Source organism: Bos javanicus, chromosome 29 (assembly GCF_032452875.1).
Source record: "Bos javanicus breed banteng chromosome 29, ARS-OSU_banteng_1.0, whole genome shotgun sequence".
NCBI classification, from domain to species: Eukaryota; Metazoa; Chordata; class Mammalia; order Artiodactyla; family Bovidae; genus Bos; species Bos javanicus.
In genome coordinates, this window is record NC_083896.1 from 40,339,418 (window position 1) to 40,363,404 (window position 23,987).

General features: G+C 45.2%; 2 protein-coding genes across 9 annotated transcripts in view; both read left to right on the plus strand.

The window, feature by feature from the left end:
- Window positions 1–23,954, plus strand: TMEM138 (transmembrane protein 138). 5 transcript variants are annotated; one of them, XM_061406563.1, is made up of 6 exons: window positions 1–90; window positions 1,849–2,089; window positions 3,302–3,473; window positions 4,752–4,827; window positions 5,104–5,212; window positions 19,050–23,954. In XM_061406563.1, the coding sequence occupies exons 2-6, from the start codon at window positions 1,962–1,964 to the stop codon at window positions 19,093–19,095; spliced, it is 531 nt and encodes a 176-aa protein (XP_061262547.1). In that variant the 5' UTR covers window positions 1–90; window positions 1,849–1,961; the 3' UTR covers window positions 19,096–23,954. The 5 variants fall into 5 exon arrangements, with proteins under 5 accessions (XP_061262547.1, XP_061262544.1, XP_061262546.1 ...); XM_061406560.1 differs by having other exon boundaries at window positions 4,752–5,212; XM_061406561.1 differs by lacking the exon at window positions 1–90 and adding an exon at window positions 97–249 and having other exon boundaries at window positions 4,752–5,212.
- TMEM216 (transmembrane protein 216) overlaps window positions 23,311–23,987 on the plus strand; it is a 19,700-nt gene continuing 19,023 nt past the window's right edge. For all 4 annotated transcript variants that reach the window (XM_061406570.1, XM_061406569.1, XM_061406571.1 and 1 more), the window contains exon 1: window positions 23,311–23,384. In XM_061406570.1, the coding sequence (XP_061262554.1) occupies window positions 23,372–23,384 (13 nt within the window). In that variant the 5' untranslated portion in view covers window positions 23,311–23,371. The remainder of the gene's footprint in view (window positions 23,385–23,987) is intronic.

Sequence of the window (23,987 nt, forward strand, 5' to 3'; positions counted from 1 at the left end):
GCCCGCGTCCGCCATCTACTTCCGGAGTTTAAAGCCGGTTTCCGGAATCCAGGGTGGTATCCCCATGACAACCGACGTTGGGCCTCTGAGGTGAGTCCTTGTTGAGGAGTGTGTAAAGAGGCCAGAAGTCGGAATTTCGTTGTTAATTGCTTTGGTTTTGGTTTTTCGCTAAGGCAGTCCCATTTAAAAGTGGGTTGGGACGGGTGGGGAAAATTGCTCTGCTCTACCGAGGGAACGCGGCGAATAGGGGTGAGAAGACCGAACTGCTTCATTACCTTGCGAAATCACCGCTACGCTAGCCCTAGATGATGGTCATCCTTCCCTAGTGATGGCGGTGAACGGTTCTTTTTAACGGAGCCTCACAATAGCCTTCTGTGGCGGCCTGTGAAGTAGCGGTTAAGGGCAAGGGCTTTCGTATCACACTTAGTTGTGAATCCTGGAGGAACGGCCTGAACTCTTGACACTGTCCTTGCCTGTAGAATGCGGATAATTCTTTCCCATCTTGCAGAGTACTTTCGAGGACTAAAGGAATTTATCTTGGTTGACAAGTTTATCATGGTGTGGGTACATAGGTGATACTATCAGTGTTATTTGATGAATAAGGAAACTCGGCTCAGAGAAAAACCACATTGTACATCCTCAGTGGGACTTCATTAGGTGAGGTGGACGAAGTTCTGCAACTTCTCAGAGCCTCTGTGTAAAGTGGGGCTATAAGCATAATAACAGCTAGTTCTTAAAATGGATATAGGATTAAATAAGGAAGTAAATATGCAGAGTTTGTAAAGTAACATTTTACAGATGTTGATTTAGTCATTCTGTAACACTTCAAAACATTTTGAAATTTGCTTATGGATTTGATCCAGCTGGAGAGGGTCATAGGACAACCCCAGAGCAGCTTCTTTGTCTTGGAATAAATGAAAATAAAGGCCCAGCTTCCCTTACCTGGTGCCATTGTGTCGCTACCATAATCTTTAACGTTAGAAGAGCACTATTTCCTCTCAGCTTTTTCTGCCTAAACCATTAACCACTTCTCTGCCCATGTTTTTCCTGCCTGTGTGCATGCTCAGTTGTGTCTGACTCTTTGTGACCCCATGGACTGTAGCCACGAGGCTTTTCTGTCCATTGAATTTTCCAGGCAAGAATACTGGAGCGGGTTGCCATTTCCTCCTCCAGGGGATCTTCCCAACCCAGGGATCAAACCTACGTCTCCTGCATTGGCAGGTGGATTCTTTACCACTGAACCACCTGGGAAGCCCTTTCCTGCCTAGTTGCGTGTAAACCTGTCAGTTTTGTAAGAAGCAGCTTTGTGCAGTAGTTAAGCCCTCAGACTCCAGACCCAGACTGCCTCGATCTGAATGCTAGCCCTGCCAATTACTAGCGATATGACGTTGGACAAATTGTTTTACCTACCTGGGCTTCAATTGTCCCCTCTATATAATGGAGAGAGTAATAGTGTGTCTTCCACCTCAAGGGTAATGGAGAGATTTAAATAATGTTCTGCTTAAAATTATAAGTGAAATACAAAGATTTGCTTCTGCAATTAGAATTATTATCGCTATATGACCAGACAGTCACTTTGTGTATTTTCCCTAGATTCCTTTGGACTCAAAACTGGTTAGAAAGAGCTCTACATTTAGAGGGTTCCAGGCACGGAGACAGGTTTGAGGGTGAGGGTCCCTGGAAGGAATGACTAGTTGTTTTTTGTTGGTGGTTTTGTCATCAATGTATCACAAGCACCTAGAATGGTGCCTGGCATATAGTAGGTCCTAAGTAAATATTTATTGTACTGTTGAATTTCTAACCTCTCTTTCTCTTCTTTTTTTTGGCTTTAACCGACCCTTGTCTTAGAGCAAGGGAAGCAGCTGCCTTTCTGAAGAACTCAGTGCCTGGGGGAGGACCAGTAGTTGTTTTCTGAGGAACTGTGGAATGTGCCCTTGGAGGCACAAGAGAGCAGAAGGAAGATGCTCCAGACCAGTAACTACAGCCTGGTGCTCTCCCTGCAGTTCCTGCTGCTGTCCTATGACCTCTTTGTCAATTCCTTCTCTGAGCTACTCCGAATGGCTCCAGTCATACAGCTGGTGCTCTTCATGTGAGTGGGACTGTGCAGCTCAACCCAATCATTTCAGAAGCCCCGATCAGGGAAAATAAAATTGCAGTTTGTCTTGGGTACTCCATGGTCCATAGACATGTCACAGGATACACTGTTTTGATACTTCTGCTTTGATATACTTCTAACAAGGGTTTGGGACACAGGAAGCAATGCACATAGAAAAAGAGGGTCAGATTGTTGACACTGTCATTATCTCCGTCTGTGAGTAGAAAGTGTCTTACAGTGCCATGAAACAGGGTTGCAAAATGTCAGATAAAGGGGTTATCAGGGACTTCCTGGTGGTCCAGGGGTTAAGACTTGGCATTTTCACTGACCTGGCCCTGAGTAAAAATAATGGGGTTTTTTTTGGCTGTTCTGGGTTTTCATTGCAGCACGGGCTCTCTAGTTGCCCTGTGGCATGTGGGATCTTAGTTCCCTGACCAGGATTAAACCTGCATCCCCTGCACTGGAAGACAGATTCATAACCACTGAACCACCAGGAAATTTCCAGAATAACCATATTGATAACATATATGTATCCCAGAGGATGGAAGCTATTGTCATTTTTCGTCCACAGTGATTTTTAGTCTCCATGAGGCAAGTTCTAAACAGAAAACCACAATTTTAGACCCTGTCTTCACTCAGCAGATGTTCATCAACCTACCAGACAGTGCTGTAGCTGCAGTGGTGGACCTGACAAGTTCTGTTTGATGGGATTTCCATTCTAGTGGAGAGAGACAACAAACATTTTAATAACTTCAAATAGTAATAAATGTTACACAGTAGACAAAGTATGTGGAATGGGGAGAAGAAGGTAGTGGGGTGAAAGAAAAGTTTCTGAAGAGGGGACATTTGAACCAGCACTTGAATGGCACTAGGCACCAGGTTATTTGGGTGCCTGTCAGGTTATTTGACAGGGCTGGCATTTTCTGGATACAGGGAGGAAACTAGCTGCTTCTCACAGGTGCCTCGGAGGCTTGTTGAGTTGGGAGTGTCAGCAGGAAAGCCTTGTCCGTAGACTGCAACTCAACTGATGGGACCAACAGGTAGCGGGTAGTTTTAATTTCATGTCACTTGGGGTTCAAAACCCACACTACCTCTGGGGGGTTTCAGAGGCAAGGACAGACCTCATGGTGTCCCTCAGGACTCAGGGCCAACTCGGGTGCTCCCCAGGCCTCCATTTGGCTGTCCTTTTGTTTTCCATGTTTGCAGCATCCAGGATATCGCAATCCTCTTCAACATCATCATCATTTTCCTCATGTTCTTCAACACCTTCGTCTTCCAGGCTGGCCTGGTCAACCTCCTCTTCCATAAGTTCAAAGGGACCATCATCCTGACAGCTGTGTACTTCGCCCTGAGCATCTCTCTTCATGTCTGGGTCATGGTAAGAGGGAGGCTCTGAGTCCTTGGAGGACTTGGAATGTTTTATCTGTGGGAACCCAGCATCTCTGGATGTTTATCTCACAGAATCCTTGATAAGAAACAGGTGAAATGAATGTAGTCCAACCTGGAGCTCGACACATGAGAATTTCATAAGGCACTTTTTCTCAACCTTATGTGTTGAAGAACAGCCTTATCCAGGAGTCCAGGGGCACTTCTGGAACATTTGATTCATTTTGCCCCCGAAGACCTGCAGGTTAAAACAGGAAATTGAATCTGTTCCATCATTAGCTGTTTGGGCAGGTGCGTGTTGATACAGGGTATCCTTAGGCATCAGTGTCCCATGGGAAATAGCCAGGCAGGAGTGCCACAAGTCTTCTGCTGTGTCCCCATCGCTTACATTAGGAGAACGAGCCTCTCGTTCTAACATAGTCCTCAAAGCCTGTGTTTTTGTGGTTTCAGATTTCTTTTTTGTTTTTCATGTTTTGTTTTGTTTTGTTTTTGCCGTACCTAGTGACTTATGGGCTCTTAGTTCCCCGACCGGGGATCAAACCCATTCTCTCTGCATTGGAAGTGCAGAGTCCTAACCACTGGGCCACCAGGGAATTCCTTCAGATTTCTTCTGCTCCACAAATTCTTCTCTGTGGGCATCTCATGTGTTTCTTTGCACTCATTTAATGGAACACATTAAAACCTCAGGGATCCCCAAGCATTTCTTTACTAAAGGCACCTTCTCAGACTAAACCTCCCATTAGGTTGCCCTGTGATTCCCCAGAGAGAACAAGAACTCACAGGGGAGAAGAAGCACAGTGCCAAAGTCTCAAGGTGCTTCCCAGAGAGGATTGTCTCTGCTCAGGTTCCTAGAGCCAAAATAGTCCTGGCTTTGTACTGTGAAGCTGCTAATCTGATTAAACCCTGAGGGCACCAAGCCTTTATCTGACAGGAACCAAGCCTCAGATTTCCAAGGCAAGACACTGACCATGCTGAACTCCTGAGATAATGTGTATCATTTCTCATTGGCCAAGGCAATGGGATGAAAGGAAATAAATGGCTTAGTTCAGACTTACTCCCTCAGGGTTAAAAGAATTACTTCCTCTGCAGCAAAACACAAGGGGACTTGTTGAAGCTTGTTTGAGAAACACTCCTTTGGCTGTGGAAAGAAAGAAGAGGATGAGATTAGCCCGATACTAAATGAAGCAGCATCTCTGCAGCTCACCAGGCTGGAGATGTCAGGGCCTCATCTGGCCATTCACTTTTCTCTGTCTACTCTTGTCTCCTTCAGAACTTACGCTGGAAAAACTCCAACTGCTTTGTCTGGACAGATGGACTTCAAACATTGTTTGTATTCCAGAGGTTAGGTAAGAACCACAGCAACCTCAGGCCTCACTTTGGCCCCATTTGTGGCTCTGGCAGCGAGGGCCTTGATCCTGGCTTCCCAGCCCATCACAACCAGCGTGAGATGAGTGGAACAGCCATGCCAAGACCAGGAGAGACCACTGCCCTCTGCCCTTTCTGGGAGTCACTGGGAAATCATGGGACAGGGCCCCTTGGCCTCGTCTGGTCATGTTCTTCCCCTGAAACAAACACTCACTCAGGTGCATCCCTGACTCTTCTTTCCTGTTTATTTTCCACAGCGGCGGTGTTGTACTGTTATTTCTACAAACGGACAGCTGTGAGGCTGGGCGATCCTCGCTTCTACCAGGACTCTTTATGGCTGCGCATGGAGTTCATGCAAGTTCGAAGGTGACCGTTTTCTGTCACATCGATGAACGCCTTTCCTTCCTGACAGAAGTCACACTGGGGGCTCTGCAGAGGGGGCGGTTGGCCCTGCGTGCTAGGAAGTAGCTTGACATTCCGAGGACAGGCCCCAGCCAGCCAGTGTGCAGCAGGTGAAGAGGAGGCGCCGCCCTCCAGCACCTTAACGCGTCCCCAGTGCAGACTCCTGAATGCCGTCCCTTCCCAGCCTCCTGCCACAGTCCCACCCCCGTTCCCTCCCGCCCTCTGCCTTCTTCCTCACTAAGGGCTCTGTGGCTTTTCCCAAGGGAACTTTCCACTGACCCTAGTACAGGAGCAGCTCCCAGCCCTGCCTCTGTTTGCACTGCACACTAATGATTGAAGGATGCAAAGAGTGACTTTTCTGGGCTCCTGACTGAACACACCTCAGACATTTAGATTTTATACCCAAGGTACTTTTTTTTACATTGTATAAATAGGAAATAAATTCTTTTCCATAAATGATGGAGTCTCTGCCTTGCTCAGTCCCTCTGCGGTTAAGAGGGATGCCAAGTCCTAGCCTAGCCTAGCCTTAGTGTCTACTTGGTCCAGTGGGCAAATTGAGCCACAGAGAAGATATGGGTATTCTTCAATCCCATTGTCAGTACAAGATATTTTTGCAGAAAAGATGTGATCTGATGCCCCACCCCCATCTCTGGAGTTTCAGACTTCATGTTTAATTCAGTCTTCCCCCTGTCAGAGCCCAGAACTGTCCTCGGGAGAGTGAAATGTTCCCTAGCCTCTTTTGGCAAAAGAAATCTTAAACACTGGTGTGCCCGTAGTATCAGTTTTCTGTTGCTTAGAATAGTTGCATGTAACAGACCCACCACCACACTTCAGTGCATGGCTCTTGAGTTGAGGCTCAGCTCATCTGACTGGGTTTGGGTAGTTTCTGCTGGGCTTACACATATGTCTGTGGTCAGCTGTGGGTCAGCCAGGCAGCTGTCATGATCTTGAGATCATTGACTTCTGGCTAACCTAGGCTGACCTCTGTTAGAATGACTCCGCTTCACATGACTTACTGTCCAGCAGGCTTGCCTGGGTTGGTTGACTAGACAGTGGCAGAGAAGCAGGAGATCAAGCTATAGGGAGCAGCCCCAGTTCAAGCCTCTACTGTGTCTCTTCAACTCCCATTGGTCAAAGCAAATCATGTGACTGAGCCCAGTGTCAGAATGGGAAAGCGCTAGGACGTTTCATGGCAAAAGACAAGGGTGCGGTCATTCCGCCCCACCAGAAAGCTGCCCCATGAAACTCATTATTCAGAAGTACTTTGGCCCAGGAGTTGGCAAACTTTTCCTGTTAAAGGTCAGATAGTAAATATTTTAGATCTTGAGGGCCATGTGGCCTCTGTTGCAATTACTCAACTTTGACATCAAAGCACAAAAGCAGCAGAGATGAAACTCAGATGAATGACCCATGACACAAATATTTTGATTTTGTTTCAACCACATATAAATGTAAGTCTAATCTTAACTTGAGGGTCATACAAAACGGGCTAGATGTGCCCTCAAGCCATGGTATGCTGACCCCTAGTTTAGAAGCCTACAATGAAGTCCTAGGGAAAGAGAGGCTGTAGTTAATCAGCTGTGCTGTCAAGATTTATCAGATATTTTAAAAGAAAGTTACAGAGTTCTAAGAAAATACCTAAGATCTCATCCCCTATAATTGGGGGACGTGATCTAAAAAGTCCTAACAAAACCACCATCTATGTGTACTGTATCTTCGTCTGTACAAAAAATGACAATGGCCCAATTTTGAATCTTTTCATAAAAGCTCTTACAGGAATATTATCCCCTTTACTCATCACAACCCCTGAAAGATAGGAGATTTTTTTGTGTCCCCAAATGAATCAGGGCTGGATTGTTCTCTGCAGTCTTTGCAGCTAGTAAGTACAATCAAATGTTTGTTTTCCTCACTCCCAGTATAAATGCCACTTTGTAGTCCCAGGAGTCTCTTGGGGGGGTGTGTGTGTGTGTTCCTTCCTTCCTCCCTTCCTTCCCACCTCCCTCTCTCCCTCCCTCCCTCTTTCTTCCTTTGTTTCTTTATCTTGATAGTTAATGCATTCATGTGATATAAAATTGAAGTTATATTTGTGCAATTAGTCTTCCCACTTCTGTATCTCAGTCACTGAGTTCCTTCTCCCTCCCCTCCTTGACAATCTACATTTACTTGCATAATTTCTTACAGACAGTGTAATATTTCAGAAACATTTTTACAAAAGAAAAAATATGGCTACATCCTACCCTGGAAATAATATCATATCTTTAGTGCTATGTATTTATGTTTTATATACGGTTGTGATTATGGGGACTATGCCATAACCTGGTTTGCTTTTCTTTTTTCACTTAGCCGTAGGAATATATTTTTAAGATGTGATGTAAACTGATTGCTTGGGGCAGTTAGTTTTCAAAGATCAAAGGAAGAAAATAAACACTTTTAAAAGTGCTGACTTTTAATAGGATGGAGTTGCTTCTAACTGACCAATTAGAGAACTAGAAAGACCAGACAAAATATGAAAGTCATCTAAAAAGATCTTAGAGAATTGCTGAAGGAAAGATGATGAAAGGCCCTAAAATTCTGAAGTAGAATCAGGGACGTGAGCTGACAGTTTGCAGCAGACTTTCCCCTGGGAGCATTTGCTGACTCTGGGTTTGAGCAAGAGGCTGAGGATCCAAGCATTGCCCAGGCAGAGGGGATCAGAGAAGCCAGTGGAGCTTAGTGCTCTCATAACACTGGAAGAACAAAACTGGGGACTGAAAGAGCCTTAAAGACGTAACACATTTCTTCTTTTAGATACTTACCAAACACTGAAGCTGTATAGGGCCAGAAGCTATAAAAAGCTAAACCTCAAACTTCTGAAAAGCAGAATCAAATTTTTGGCAGGCTAATGGTGCTGATGACTAGAATTCAGGACCCACAATGGGGCAGGGACTGGTGAATACATAGGTCTTTCAGTTCAAAGCTCAGGAGGGCTCCTTACTAGAAACAAGGTGAAGCAGGCAGACTGAGGCTTATCAAAATCCCAGTGCAACCTCAAACCATGTGGTCTCTGAGTGAATTAAGGTGATCAGCCCCCATTCTCTTGGTATAACAGAGAAAAGACTGGAAGAAAAAACATCTAGAGGTGCTATAATTTTTTTTTATATACAATTTCTAAATCCAATAAGAATTACTAGCAAGTCAAGAGATAAGACCATATTATTTAAAACCATAGCAAAGGTAGAAAATAGAAACAGGTGAGCCAGATAAGAACTAGAGGAAAATATGAAAGAAATGGATTAAATAGACTATACCTGCTGCTGAGTCACTTCAGTTGTGTCTGACTCTGTGCGACCCCACAGACGGAAGCCCACCAGGCTCCCCCATCCCTGGGATTCTCCAGGCAAGAACACTGGAGTGGGTTGCCATTTCCTTCTCCAATGCATGAAAGTGAAAACTGAAAGTGAAGTCGCTCAGTCGTGTCCGACTCTTAGCGACCCCATGGACTGCAGCCTACCAGGCTCCTCCGCCCATGGGATTCTCCAGGCAGGAGTACTGGAGTGGGGTGCCATTGCCTTCTCCAAGACTACACCTAAGGATGTCTAATAATGACTGAGTACTATGCTTGAGAATGACCCCTCCAACAAATAACTGTAAAACCTGAACATGATATGAAAAACAGCTACTTAAAGACTACTAGAGAATGAAGGGAGACAGTTTGACGGGGAGTTCACACTCAGGAGGAAATTGTGCAGAGAAAGTTTCCTATTTTTGCTGCTTATAACTTGGCAGCTGACAAAGCAGTAGGTACATTATGCTGGTGGACAATCACAGTACAAGTACTGAGCCAGGGCAACTGAAGCCACTGGAGGAAAAGATGGGAGCCTCAGAAGGGAAGAGGCAGCAATCACCAAGTTCTGTCTGCCCGCATCTCTGCCCAAGCTCTGGACCACAAATGTGTTGTTCAGATTCAAGCAACTCAGCTAAAGACAGAAAATCTAAACTGAGATTGGAGCTGCTGCCCCGTAAGTGTGGTCTGCACTGTATATCCACCCAAAACAGACTTCCCAGGTGACTCAGTGGTAAAGAATCTGCCTGGCGATGCAGGAGACCCAGGCTCAATCCCCGGAAATCCCACAGATAGAGGAGCCTGGAGGGCTACAGTCCATGGGGTCAAAAAAGAGCCAGAAAGGACTTAAGAACTAAACAACAACAACAATCCACCCAAGCTAACTGCCTGATAAAAGAACCGTCACTCTTTGGAGACAAATAATACAAGCCAGAGTCTCCACAATTTAATGTTCAAAACCGACACCAATACTGAGGTGACCCAGAGACTGGAGTTAACAGACAAGGATAATAAAACAGCAGTGAAATTATGTTCTCAGTGAAGAAAAAGATAGGCAACCTCAGCAAAGAAACAAATGACTTTTGAAAACTAGAAACTCTGGAAATAAAAATTACAACAACTGAAACATTTTTAATCAAATGGATAGATTTAACAGCAAAAAGATTACAGAACTGGTCAATGAACTAGAAGGTAAACTGATAGGAACGCCCCACGCTGCAGAACAGAGACAAAAAGAGTTTTTTTTAAAGTCTCCCAGGCCAGTTAGATAATGTCAAACAGTCTGACAAATGTATGATTAGAATCCTAGAAGGCAAAGAGAAGGAAGAAAGGAAAAAAAAAAAAAAAGGCAAAACTTTTCCCAAATTTGATGAAAAGAAATGTACAGATTTTAGATACTCCACAAAGCCACTTTAATTAACACAGAAAGGCCGCATCTAGGAACATCATAGGCAAAAGCTAAAGATGAAGAGTAAATCTTGAAAGCAGCAAGAGAAAAACAAAACACATACAGAGGAACAACAATTATCAACTGGCTACTCACCAGAAATCAGAGGCCAGCAGAGAGTGTAACACCATCTCTAAAGTGCTGCAAGAAAAAGAGGTCAACTCAGAAATCTAAATTTACCAAAAATATACTTCAGATATAAAACTGAGAGAATTTGTTGCCAGCAATCCAGTGCTATAAAGAAATGCTAAAGGAGTTGTTTGGCTTGAAGGGGAATGATAACAGATGGAAACTCAGATCCTCTGAAAGGGATGGAGTACATCAGAAATAGTATCTGAGTAAATATAAAGACTATTTTTAAATATTTTTCTTATTAAGTTATTTATAATACATGAGTATAAAATGCAGTTTTCCATGTACACAGAGTAATGACCAGTGCAAGCCACATGCTGAACCATAAAACAATAATCAGTACATTTAAAAGGAGAAAGAGCACTTTTTTTGACAATAATGGAATTGAGTTAGAAATCAGTAACAATAAGATAACTAGGTGGTCCAATCTAAGTCCAATCACAAGACAGAAACCACCTAGTAATTTAAACGTGGCAGGTTTAATATAATCCTTAAATTATAAGAGAAAGTGGAGTCGCTCAGTCGTGTCCAACTCTTTGCGACCCCATGGACTGTAGCCTACCAGGCTCCTCCGTCCATGGGATTTTCCGGGCAATAGTACTGGAGTGGGCTGCCGTTTCCTTCTCCAGGGATCTTCCCAACCCAGGGATCCAACCTGGGTCTTCCACTTTGTAGGCAGATACTTTACTGTCTGAGCCATGTGGGAGACCCGGGTTGCCATTTCCTCCTCTAGGGGATCTTCCCAATCCAGGGACCGAACCTGCATCTCCTGTGTCTCCTGCGCTGGCGGGCAGATTTTTTTACCACTGACCCACCTGGAAAGCCCTATAAAAACATAAAGAGAATTCTAAAAGGGTACCTGAGGGCTGAGGACAAACTTTGTAGGGTCCCCCACCCCCAAATCTGGGGTTTAGACCTCACAGCAGCCCACTGGGTGGTGAACAAGTTCACTGGTTGGCCAAGGCAGAGCTGGTTCACAGTTGCCAGGCAAGAAACAACCCTCTAGGGCACAGATGAGCCAAGGCTGTTGGGCAGGTGCACACAGCATGCCCCACGTGCACAAGGCCTGCAGCACACGATGTCCATGCCAGGCATGGAGGGCCACGGGAGTCAACCCTCTCGGAGAAGAGCCAAGGTCCGTGAGCAGACATGTGGAGGTGGGCCCCGCTGTGGATACACACTGTCCATGCCTGAGGGCTTGGGGAAAAGTGATCCAGGGCAGAGATAAACAAGGCTGAGGGGGCAAGCGCACAGAGTTAGGGAACTGCCATGCGTGCCAAGGCCTGGAGCATGCGCTATCCTCAACAGGAGGGCCACAGCAAAGTGGTCACCAGGCATGGACCAGGTTCGTGAGGTTGCTGAGGGAGTGCCCGCTCTTGGTATGTGGTTGGAGAGGACCATCTGATACCCTAGCTGTCCTCACACACATGCACCGCTGAGACCACAGAGCAGGAGCAGGAAAAGCAAACCAGAGCTTATGGGAGCTAGGAAGACAAGCCCTTTCCTTCCCTCAGTATCCCTCCAGCGCCCTCTACAGACAGGGCTTACCATTGTGCTCACTGAAAGGGAGAAACGCCAGGTCCAGTCTGGAATCACAGGACAGGTTCTGAAGGTGAATGCAGAGCTCATGTCCGTCTTTTCACCTACTTAGCTTTCATGCACCATTCTACACTTATCTGAACTTCCATGTTGCATTCCTACTGACAACATATATCTATTCTTAAAAGCGACATTCTCGGGACTTCCCTCGTGGTGCACTGGACCCAATGCAGGAGGCCTGGATTCGATTTCTGGTCAAGGAACTAGGGTTAGGATTAGGATTACCCCACAAATAAGATTTCGCAGCCTCATCTAACCTGCGTGTCACAACCAAGACCCGATGCAGTCAAATAGATAAAAGTATTTTTTTAAGTGACGTTCTCACTCTTCCCCTAAAATGAGAAAACATACAGTCCCAACAGTCATGGTATCCATAGCTGACTATATTAATTACTCCACAAATTTGTCATGGTCTCACTAAATATTCTATTACATAAAGATTAAATTATGAAGTTGACCTCCAACAAATAGTCAATAGAAAGGTAAAAAGGAGAAAATGGTCAGTACATACAAATAAACACATGCATGCATGTCAAGTTGCTTCAGTCGTGTGTGATTCTTTTTGACCCTATGGACTGTAGCCCGCCAGGCTTCTCTGTCCATAGGATTCTCCAGGCAAGAGTACCTGAGTGGGTTGCCATGTCCTCCTCCAGGAATCTTCCCAACCCAGGGATTGAAACTGTGTCTCCTGCATCTCCTGCACTGCAGGTAGATTCTTTACCACTGAGCCAGAGGGAAGCCCCCAAAACACAGGCATGCAAGGAACAAAGAAACACAAAAAACTACCAGAGCTCTCGTTTTTGTAATTGGTCACTTTTATAACTGGTCACAAAGTTGTAGTTGATAACCATGGCTTCCTGCTACAATTCCTATGTTGATAATTCTCTTTCCTTCAGCTCAAGCTTCTGCTGCTGCTCTGGGTTCTTTACCTGTTGTTGTTCAGTCACTAAGTTGTGTCTGAATCTTTTGTGACCCATGGATTATAGCCCACCAGGCTCCTCTGTCCATGGGATTTCTCAGGCAAGAATACTGGAGTGGGTTGTCATTTCCTTCTCCAGGGGATCTTCCTGGACCAGGGGTTGAACCCACGTCTCCTGCAATGCAGGTAGATTCTTTACCACTGAGCCACCAGGGAAGCTTTCTTTACTATTCAGTTCAGTTCAGTGGCTCAGTTGTGTCCTACTCTGCGACCCCATGAATCATAGCACGCCAGGCCTCCCTGTCCATCACCAACTCCTGGAGTTCACTCAAACTCATGTCCATCGAGTTGGTGATGCCATCCAGCCATCTCATCCTCTGTTGTCCCCTTCTCCTCCTGCCACCAACCCCTCCCAGCATCAGGGTCTTTTCCAATGAGTCAACTCTTCACATGAGGTGGCCAAAGTACTGGAATTTCAGCTTCAGCACCAGTCCTTCCAATGAACACCCAGGACTGATCTCCTTTAGGATGGAATGGTTGTATCTCCTTGCAGTCCAAGGGACTCTCAAGAGTCTTCTCCAACACCACAGTTCAAAAGCATCAATTCTTCGGCGCTCAGCTTTCTTCAAAGTCCAACTCTCGCATCCATACATGACCACAGGAAAAACCATAGCCTTGACTAGCTGGACCTTTGTTGGCAAAGTAATATCTCTGCTTTTGAATATGCTATCTAGGTTGGTCATAACTTTGCTTCCAAGCAGTAAGCGTCTTTTAATTTCATGGCTGCAATCACCATCTGCAGTGATTTTGGAGCCCCAAAAATAAAATCTGACACTGTTTCCACTGTTTCCCCATCTATTTCCCATGAAGTGATGGGACCGAATGCCATGATCTTCGTTTTGTGAATGTTGAGCTTTAAGCCAACTTTTTCACTCTCCACTTTCACTTTCATCAAGAGGCTTTTTAGTTCCTCTTCACTTTCTGACATAAGGGTGGTGTCATCTGCATACCTGAGGTTATTGATACTTCTCCCGGCAATCTTGATTCCAGCTTGTGCTTCCTCCAGCCCAGCATTTCTCATGATGTACTCTGCATAGAAGTTAAATAAACAGGGTGACAATATGCAGCCTTGACGTACTGCTTTTCCTATTTGGAACCAGTCTGTTCCATGTCCAGTTCTAACTGTTGCTTCCTGACCTGCATACAGATTTCTCAAGAGGCAGGTCAGGTGGTCTGGTATTCCCATCTCTTTCAGAATTTTCCAGTTTATTGTGATCCACACAGTCAAAGGCTTTGGCATAGTCAATAAAGCAGAAATAGATGTTTTTCTGGAACTCTTTACTGTTAGAGTAACCCAAATCCTCATTCCTAAAGGATCTGAGTTCTACTTTTGGGGGGAGGGGCATGGGTGTATTAATAGGTGCCCCAGAGCATCCTCTGGGGGTTCCAGACATAGTCTTTCTTGTCTCTCTTGTGTAGCTGCAACCCAATTTTCCCTTGTGACTCAGGATCAATCATTCTAGCCAGTAGGTTGGATGCCCCCTGCTTCTTTTTGTTCTTTGATTTAGTGGCATAAGGAGCCCAGATTGACCAGGTGGCAATCTCATTTTCCAGTTCAGTAATACATTGTTCTGTCTCCTTGTGGAACATGACTCACTTGAGAACTAAGATCTCCAAATCAGCAGGCTCAAATTTTTCAGCGTAAGAGGCAAAAAACTCTGGGGGTGGTTTATTAGGTGTAATAGTGAGAGAAGTCATTCCCACTCCTACCTGTTGAATCCTGGACCCATGTGAGCTGGCTGGGGGGAAAACAATACCATATAATGGTCTCCGATTCAAAGACATACTTCATTCTGTGAATTAGAACCCCCATCCTTTCAGTATATTGTCTCCCTACTGATACTATAACTGAGTCTACCGTGAACCATTCTACTTTTCAATTACACCACCTTCTTCCAGGCGACGAAGTATGCGTGGTTAAGACCAGTTATTTCCAGAGGCATAAGCCCATTGCCACACTTCCTTTGCTGTAAAATGAGTTTCTCCATCAGATGCAATGTTGTGTAGAATGCTATGAGGGGCACATCGTGTCTCTTTTGAGAGGATCCGAGGAACCTTCACTTTTATGAAATGAGCCAAGGCTGGTGAGTGGGTGTGCAGAAGAATTGAGGCACTCCTGCAGGGGCAGAGTCTGGAGGGTGTGGGGTCCACATAGGAAGAGCCCTAGGAAACAACCCTCGGGGTGCAGGAAGTCAAGGCTGGTGGGCAGGGGGACACAGGGGATCAGGAGGCTGCTGCAGGTGTGAGCCAGAGGCAGGGTGAAGATCACCAGGCCTGGCCTGGGGCTGAGACCAGTGAGCTCCCAATCCCCTGCTGGAACACAGCTGGGGCAGAGCACCGCTGGATGTCCTCACGCATATGCACCTCTGACTGTGCAGCAGGAGCAAGAAAAACCAAAACATTGCAGGCTGGAACCAGGAAGCAAAACCCCTTTCTTCCTGCAGTGTCCATCCAGTGCCCTCTAGTGACGGAGCCTAACATGGTGCTCACTGAAAAGGAGACATGCTTTCAGTCCAGTCCATGACTGCACAACAGGTACTGAAGTGTCTGTCTGAAGCTGAGGACCAATATGTTGATAACTGCCACACTGGAAAACCACTAAATATTTACAAGTTAAACATTACACTTGTAAATCATCATGGATCAGAGAAGACACCGGGCTTCCCTGGTGGCTCAGACGGTAATGAATCTGCCTGCAATGCGGGAGACCTGGGTACGATCCCTGGGTTGAGAAGATTCCCTGGAGGAGGTCATGGCAACCCACTCCAGTATTCTGGCCTGGAGAATCCCCATGGACAGAGGACCTTGGCGGGCTACAGCCCATGCGGTTGCAAAGAGTTGGACATGACTGAGCAACTAAATACATATAGCACAGCACAAAGAAAAAACCATAAGAGAAATTAGAGAGTACTTTAAACTACATCATAATGAAAATACAACATTTAAAATCCATATCATAGGGACTTCCTTAGTGGTCCAGTGGTTAAGAATCCACCTTGCAATGCAGGTTTGACCCCTGGTTGGGGAGCTAAGGTCCTACATGCCGCAGAACAACTAAGCCTGCTTGCCACAACTAGAGAGTCCATGTGCCCCAATGAAAGATTCCCCATAATGCAACAGATATCCCGTGTGTCACAACAAAGACGACATCAGATCAGATCAGATCAGTCGCGTCCAACTCTTTGTGACGGGGTCGCAAAGAGTCGGACACGACGGAGCGACTGAACTGAACTGAACTTGGTAAGAATATCCATTATCACTACTTCTATTTAACATTATACTGGAGGTCTTAGCCAGTACAAGAAGGTACTTGAAAAACTGAAAGTACAGGGATTGAAAAGGAAGAAGTAGAACTATATTTATTTTCTGATGATATGATATTATGTACATTAAGATCCAAAAGAATCTTTGTATTCTGTTGCTCAAGGAGATGTTTGTCTAGGTGCAAGTACTCTATCAAAAGGTTCCAGGCCCAAACCACACTGAAACATTACTTCCCACCTACTTGGATAGTGATGATAATAATTTTAAAAACTGAAAATAAAAGGTGTTGATAAGGATGCAGAGTAATCGGGATCCTTGTACAGTGTTGGTGGAATGTAAAATGCTTACGGACACTGTGGAAAACAGTTTGATGGCTACTTGAAAAGTTAAACATGGGACTACGCATTGTTTCAAAATGCTGCTAAGGCCCTACGACCAGTGACTGACGCCCCCTCACCCACAGGCTCGGCAGAAAGCAACTCCCGAGTGGCGATTAAGACTTACCAGCAGACTTCACGACACTTCACGGCCAAAATGACACCATTTTCCACCTCGGCCCAGTGTTCAACAACTGACAGTTGCTTGCAGGAACTCTCCAGAACAAACCAATCACACACACACTCATCAGTCGCTCAGTTGTGTCCGACTCTTTGCGACCCCATGAATCGCAGTACGCCAGGCCTCCCTGTCCATCACCAACTCCCGGAGTTCACTGAGACTCACGTCCATCGAGTCAGTGATGCCATCCAGCCATCTCATCCTCTGTCGTCCCCTTCTCCTCTTGCCCCCAATCCCTCCCAGCATCAGAGTCTTCCAATGAGTCAACTCTTCCCATGAGGTGGCCAAAGTACTGGAGTTTCAGCTTCAGCATCATTTCCTCCAAAGAAATCCCAGGGCTGATCTCCTTCAGAATGGACTGGTTGGATCTCCTTGCAGTCCAAGGGACTCTCAAGAGTCTTCTCCAACACCACAGTTCAAAAGCATCAATTCTTTGGCCCTCAGTCTTCTTCACAGTCCAACTCTCACATCCATACATGACCACAGGAAAAACCATAGCCTTGACTAGCTGGACCTTTGTTGGCAAAGTAATGTCTTTGCTTTTGAATATGCTATCTAGGTTGGTCATAACTTTCCTTCCAAGGAGTAAGCGTCTTTTAAATTCATGGCTGCAGTCACCATCTGCAGTGATTTTGGAGCTCAGAAAAATAAAGTCTGACACTGTTTCCACTGTTTCCCCATCTATTTCCCATGAAGTGGTGGGACCGAATGCCATGATCTTCGTTTTGTGAATGTTGAGCTTTAAGCCAACTTTTTCACTCTCCACTTTCACTTTCATCAAGAGACTTTTTAGTTCCTCTTCACTTTCTGCCATAAGGGTGGTGTCATCTGCATACCTGAGGTTATTGATACTTCTCCCAGCAATCTTGATTCCAGCTTGTGTTTCTTCCAGTCCAGCGTTTCTCATGATATACTCTGCATAGAAGTTAAATAAACAGGGTCACAATATACAGCCTTGACGTACTCCTTTTCCTATTTGGAACCAGTCTGTTGTTCCATGTCCAGTTCTAACTGTTGCTTCCTGACCTGCATACAGATTTCTCAAGAGGCAGGTCAGGTGGTCTGGTATTCCCATCTCTTTCAGAATTTTCCACAGTTTATTGTGATCCACACAGTCAAAGGCTTTGGCATAGTCAATAAAGCAGAAATAGATGTTTTTCTGGAACTCTCTTGCTTTTTTCATGATCCAGCAGATGTTGGCAATTTGATCTTTGGTTCCTCTGCCTTTTCTAAAACCAGCTTGAACATCAGGAAGTTCACGGTTCACATATTACTGAAGCCTGGCTTGGAGAATTTTGAGCATTACTTTACTAGTGTGTGAGATGAGTGCAATTGTGCGGTAGTTTGAGCATTCTTTGGCATTGCCTTTCTTTGGGATTGGAATGAAAACTGACGTTTTCCAGTCCTGTGGCCACTGCTGAGTTTTCCAAATTTGCTGCCATATTAATAGCGGCACTTTCACGGCATCATCTTTCAGGATTTGGAATAGCTCAACTGGAATTCCATCACCTCCACTAGCTTTGTTCATAGTGATGCTTTCTAAGGCCCACTTGACTTCACATTCCAGAAAGTCTGGCTCTAGGTCAGTGATCACACCATCGTGATTATCTGGGTCGTGAAGATCTTTTTTGTACAGTTCTTCTCTGTATTCTTGCCACCTCTTCTTGATATCTTCTGCTTCTGTTAGGTCCATACCATTTCTGTCCTTTATCGAGCTCATCTTTGCATGAAAAGTTCCTTTGGTATCTCTGATTTTCTTGAAGACATTCCTAGTCTTTCCCATTCTGTTGTTTTCCTCTGTTTCTTTGCATTGATCGCTGAAGAAGGCTTTCTTATCTCTTCTTGCTATTCTTTGGAACTCTGCATTCAGATGCTTATATCTTTTCCTTTTCTCCTTTGCTTTTCTCTTCTCTTCACAGCTATTTGTAAGGCCTCCCCAGACAGCCATTTTGCTTTTTTGCATTTCTTTTCCATGGGAATGGTCTTGATCCCTGTCTCCTGTACAATGTCATGAACCTCATTCCATAGTTCATCAGACACTCTATCTATCAGATCTAGGCCCTTAAATCTATTTCTCACTTCCACTGTATAATCATAAGGGATTTGATTTAGGTCGTACCTGAATGGTCTAGTGGTTTTCCCTACTTTCTTCAGTTTCAGTCTGAATTTGGCAATAAGGAGTTCATGGTCTGAGCCACAGTCAGCTCCTGGTCTTGTTTTTGCTGACTGTATACAGTTTCTCCATCTTTGGCTGCAAAGAATATAATCAATCTGATTTCGGTGTTGACCATCTGGTGATGTCCATGTATAGAGTCTTCTCTTGTGTTGTTGGAAGAGGGTGTTTGTTATGACCAGTGCATTTTTCTTGGCAAAACTCTATTAGTCTTTGCCCTGCTTCATTCCGTATTCCAAGGCCAAATTTGCCTGTTACTCCAGGTGTTTCTTGACTTCCTACTTTTGCATTCCAGTCCCCTATAATGAAAAGGATATCTTTTTTCAGTGGCTGCACGGGCGCAGGAGGACCTAGAGGAGCTATCCCACGTTGAAGGTCAGGAAGGGTGGCGGTGAGGAGATACCCATCATCCAAGGTAAGGAGCAATGGCTGCACTTTGCTGGAGCAGCTGTGAAGAGATACCCCACACCCAAGGTAAGAAAAACCCAAATAAGACGGCAGGTGTTGCAACAGGGCATCAGAGGGCAAACACACTGAAACCATACTCACAGAAAACTAGTCAATCTAATCACACTAGGACCACAGCCTTGTCTAACTCAATGAAACTAAGCCATGCCCGTGGAGCAACCCAAGACGGACAGGTCATGGTGGAGAGATCTGACAGAATGTGGTCCACTGGAGAAGGGAATGGCAAACCACTTCAGTATTCTTGCCTTGAGAACCCCATGAACAGTATGAAAAGGCAAAATGATAGGATACTGAACGAGGAACTCCCCAGGTCAGTAGGTGCCCAATATGCTACTGGAGATCAGTGGAGAAATAACTCCAGAAAGAATGAAGGGATGGATCCGAAGCAAAAAGAATACCCAGCTGTGGATGTGACTGGTGATAGAAGCAAGGTCTGATGCTGTAAAGAGCAATATTGCATAGGAACCTGGAATGTCAGGTCCATGAATCAAGGCAAATTGGAAGTGGTCAAACAAGAGATGGCAAGAGTGAATGTCGACATTCTAGGAATCAGCGAACTGAAATGGACTGGAATGGGTGAATTTAACTCAGATGACCATTATATCTACTACTGTGGGCAGGAATCCCTCAGAAGAAATGGAGTGGCCATCATGGTCAACAAAAGAGTCCAAAATGCAGTACCTGGACGCAATCTCAAAAACAACAGAATGATCTCTGTTCGTTTCCAAGGCAAACCATTCAATATCACAGTAATCCAAGTCTATGCCCCAACCAGTAATGCTGAAGAAGCTGAAGTTGAACAAACCAATCAGGTATGACCAAAACTGCCACTTGTGAAGATTTTGTAAGCAGCAGGTGCACAAGGTGAAATGTTCATTGGTAACGAGGTCATGTATTATCTAGGCCAGTATACATTGGTGAGTTACGATCAGCAGGAGCAGCCATATGGTGTACTGTGGTGGAGATCTTTTGGGAGAACTTCTGGGCTACGGGACTTTCTCTGTGAAAGATCCGAGCCCTCTCTCTATGATGTGCTAAGGAAGAATCTTGTCACATTAGCTACTGCTGCTACAGCATGAGTAATTTGCCCAAGATGAGATGCCACTAATAAGAGAGCAGATTATCTGTGACTGTCGAGTCCTTGCTCTTTCTTTTGTGCCACACACTGACTTTCCTTAACCCCTACTTGTAACAGAATTTGCCCCAATTAATTTTAACATTAAAAAAAATCTGAACATTAAATCTTTAAAACATTTTTTTTTAAAAGTCAAACATGGAATGACCATAAAATTCAGTAATTCCCTCCTAGATGTATATTTAAAGGAACTGAAAACAGATACATCCACAGATACTTCTATGCCAATGTTCACTGCAGCATTTTTCTAGCCCAAAGGTGAAAACTCATGTCTACCTGTAAACAGATGGATAAACAAAATGTGGCACGCACGTGCACACGCGCAAACACACACACACACACACACACACACACACAGGAATATTATCCAACCATAAAAGGGAATTAAGTTCTGATATAAGCTATAACATGAATGAACCTTAAAAACATGCTAAATGGAATTATGCCAGACACAAAAGAAAAAGTATTGTATGATTCCACTTACTTAAAATATAAAGACTAGGCAAATTCATAGAAATAAAAAGTAGATCAAAGGTTAGCAGGGCCTAGGGGGACAGGGAGAAAGGGGAGTTACTGTTTAATGGTTACAGAGTTTCTCATTGCCATGATACAAAAAGCTTTGAAAATGATGGTGATGGTTACCCAACATTGTGAATATAATTAATGCCATTGAATTGTACACTTGAAAAACAAAAGTCACTCTATTCAAATCGTCTGGTTTGAGTGTACAATGTTTTCTGTCCTATCCTGACAGTGGCTGACAGTCAAGTCAACCTGAGTCCAATCAAAACTCTTCTTTCTGCTTCCCTGTGGGCGGTAACACATGCTAACTGCTCCAAACCATAATCAGGTTTCAGAGCGCAGTTCACCAGTCATCTCTTGAAAACTTCTTTCAGTTCCCACCTACTTTGTCTTCCCAACTCCGATGCACGTCAGGGGTCACGTGGTGATCATGTTTCATCTTGCCCATCTTATTTATGCTCCTTGAAAGGACCCTCTGCCTGCCTGCTCAGTCGCTCAGTGAAGTCTCTTTGCAATCCCAGGATTGTCTAGCCTGCCAGGCTCCTCTGTCCATGAGATTTCCCAGGCAAGAATACTGGAGTGGGTTGCCAAAGGAGCCTCTAGTTCTGATTAATTCTGTTCTAAGTACTCGGACGCACTAAATCCCCTGTTACTCTCCCCCAAAAGACTGCTTGCTAGACAAAAGACCCCCAAACCCCAAACTGCATTTGCAAAGCACTTTCATGCATTGTCAGACCATTGTGTGGGATTCCCTCGTGGCTCAGACAGTAAAGACCCTGCTCTCAATGCCGGAGGCCTGAGTTTGATCCCTGGGTCCTAAATATCCCCTGGAGAAGGAAATGGCAACCCACTCCAGTATTCTTGCCTGGAAAATCCCATGGACTGAGGAGCTTGGTGGCTACATGCAGTTGACAGGATCACAAAGAGTTGGACATGACTGAGTGACTACACTTTCATTTTTTTTTATCCGTGTATTGTCAGACCATTAGTAAAGAGAATTGTGGGGCTAGGACCTATTTGCCAATCCTGTGGTCACATTACCACTACTGGTTACTTCTGCCGATTCACTGTAAACTTTGGGTTCAGTTCAGTCGCTCAGTCATGTCCGACCCCATGAATTGCAGCACGCCAGGCCTCCCTGTCCATCACCAACTCCCTGAGTTCACTCAAACTCATGTTCATCCAGTCAGTGATGCCATCCAGCCATCTCATCCTCTGTCGTCCCCTTCTCCTCCTGCCCCCAATCCCTCTGAGCATCAGTCTTTTCCAATGAGTCAACTCTTCGCGTGAGGTGGCCAAAGTATTGGAGTTTCAGCTTTAGCATCATTCCTTCCAATGAACACCCAGGACTGATCTCCTTTAGAATGGACTGGTTGTATCTCCTTGCAGTCCAAGGGACTCTCAAGAGTCTTCTCCAACACCACAGTTCAAAAGCATCAATTCTTTGGCGCTCAGCTTTCTTCACCGTCCAACTCTCACATCCATACATGACTACTGGAGAAACCATAGCCTTGACTAGCCAGACCTTTGTTGGCAAAGTAATATATCTGCTTTTGAGTATGCTATCTAGGTTGATCATAACTTTCCTTCCAAGGAGTAAGCATCTTTTAATTTCATGGCTGCAATCACCATCTGCTGTGATTCTGGAGTCCAAAAAAATAAAGTCTGACACTGTTTCCACTGTTTCCCCATCTATTTCCCACGAAGTGATGGGACCGAATGCCATGATCTTCGTTTTGTGAATGTTGAGCTTTAAGCCAACTTTTTCACTCTCCACTTTCATCAAGAGGCTTTTTAGTTCCTCTTCACTTTCTGCCATAAGGGTGGTGTCATCTGCATATCTGAGGTTATTGATATTTCTCCTGGCAACCTTGATTCCAGCTTGTGCTTCTTCCAGCCCAGCATTTCTCATGATGTACTCTGCATAGAAGTTAAATAAGCAGGGTGACAATATACAGCCTTGATGTACTCCTTTTCCTACTTGGAACCAGTCTGTTGTTCCATGTCCAGTTCTAACTGTTGCTTCTTGACCTGCATATAGGTTTCTCAAGAGGCAGGTCAGGTGGTCTGGTATTCCCATCTCTTTCAGAATTTTCCACAGCTTATTGTGATCCACAGTCAAAGGCTTTGGCATAGTCAATAAAGCAGAAATAGATGTTTTTCTGGAACTCTCTTGCTTTTTCCATGATCCAGCGGATGTTGGCAATTTGATCTCTGGTTCCTCTGCCTTTTCTAAAAAACTTCGGGTAGTGAAGCCCAACAGCTGCTCCCAGCCCTGAGGGCCTGCGGACTCCAGCTCCGTGGGTTGACACTGCGCTGTCGATGGTCGCCAGTCAGAACCCCAGCGAAGGCCGTTTGCGCGCACGCGCGGACGCAACAAGACGGCCTTCGCACCAGGGAACCATAGAGTGTGATGGGCGGGCAGAGAGGCCAGAATCTCGGGCCGCTCCGTCCCGCTTCCGGCAACGCCTCGCTGCTCCAAGAGTAGAGGTAGCCGCCTAAGCAGTTTCCATGGGGACTGGAGATGGCGCCGCGAGGTGAGATTACGGAGGTGTGTGAGTCTCTGGTCCTGATCGCTTCTATACTCCACTCCTTTCTCTCCCATTGCTCGACTTTTATAAACCCTCTATTCTCAGGTGTTATGGACATCACACCTCACTTGTCCAAAGCAGGGTCTAGCAGCCTCACCCTCCCTGAGTTCCTGAAGGTCTCGAGGTGCGGGTCTCAGATTCCCACAAATTCTTGGCCGGGCCTGTTCTAGGCCAGCTCAGTTACAAATTTGTAGCGTGACTTCAAACAAACCAGTGCTGGCCTCTGCACCCCTTTTCCCTTCCCAAATAGTGACGAGGTTAGATCTTAAAGGGGCTTTGACTTTCGCGCCGGAAGCCCAGAGTCAAGTTTAGCGACACTCTACACACTCACACAGAGAAACGCTACACACACGGACACCCTACACACACACTCACACACACACACTCTCTCTCTCTCTCTCTCTCTCTCTCTCTCTCTCTCTCTCTCTTTCTCTCTCCTCATCAGCAATCAGAAGTGCCCCAAGTGGCCCTTTCCATTAGCTGCGACCTCGTGTTTCCTTCAAGTTAGACACAAAACCATTGAAATAACAGGTTTGAGCTGCCCTCCAG

Coding starts and splice junctions, on each gene's coding strand:
- TMEM138 (XM_061406560.1), top strand. CDS start 1,962: ATGCTCCAGACCAGTAACTACAGCCTGGTGCTCTCCCTGCAGTTCCTG. Junction 3,474..4,751: donor CTCTTCATGTCTGGGTCATG/GTAAGAGGGAGG, acceptor TGTCTCCTTCAG/AACTTACGCTGGAAAAACTC. Junction 5,213..19,049: donor GAGTTCATGCAAGTTCGAAG/GTGACCGTTTTC, acceptor ATCTTTTTTCAG/TGGCTGCACGGGCGCAGGAG.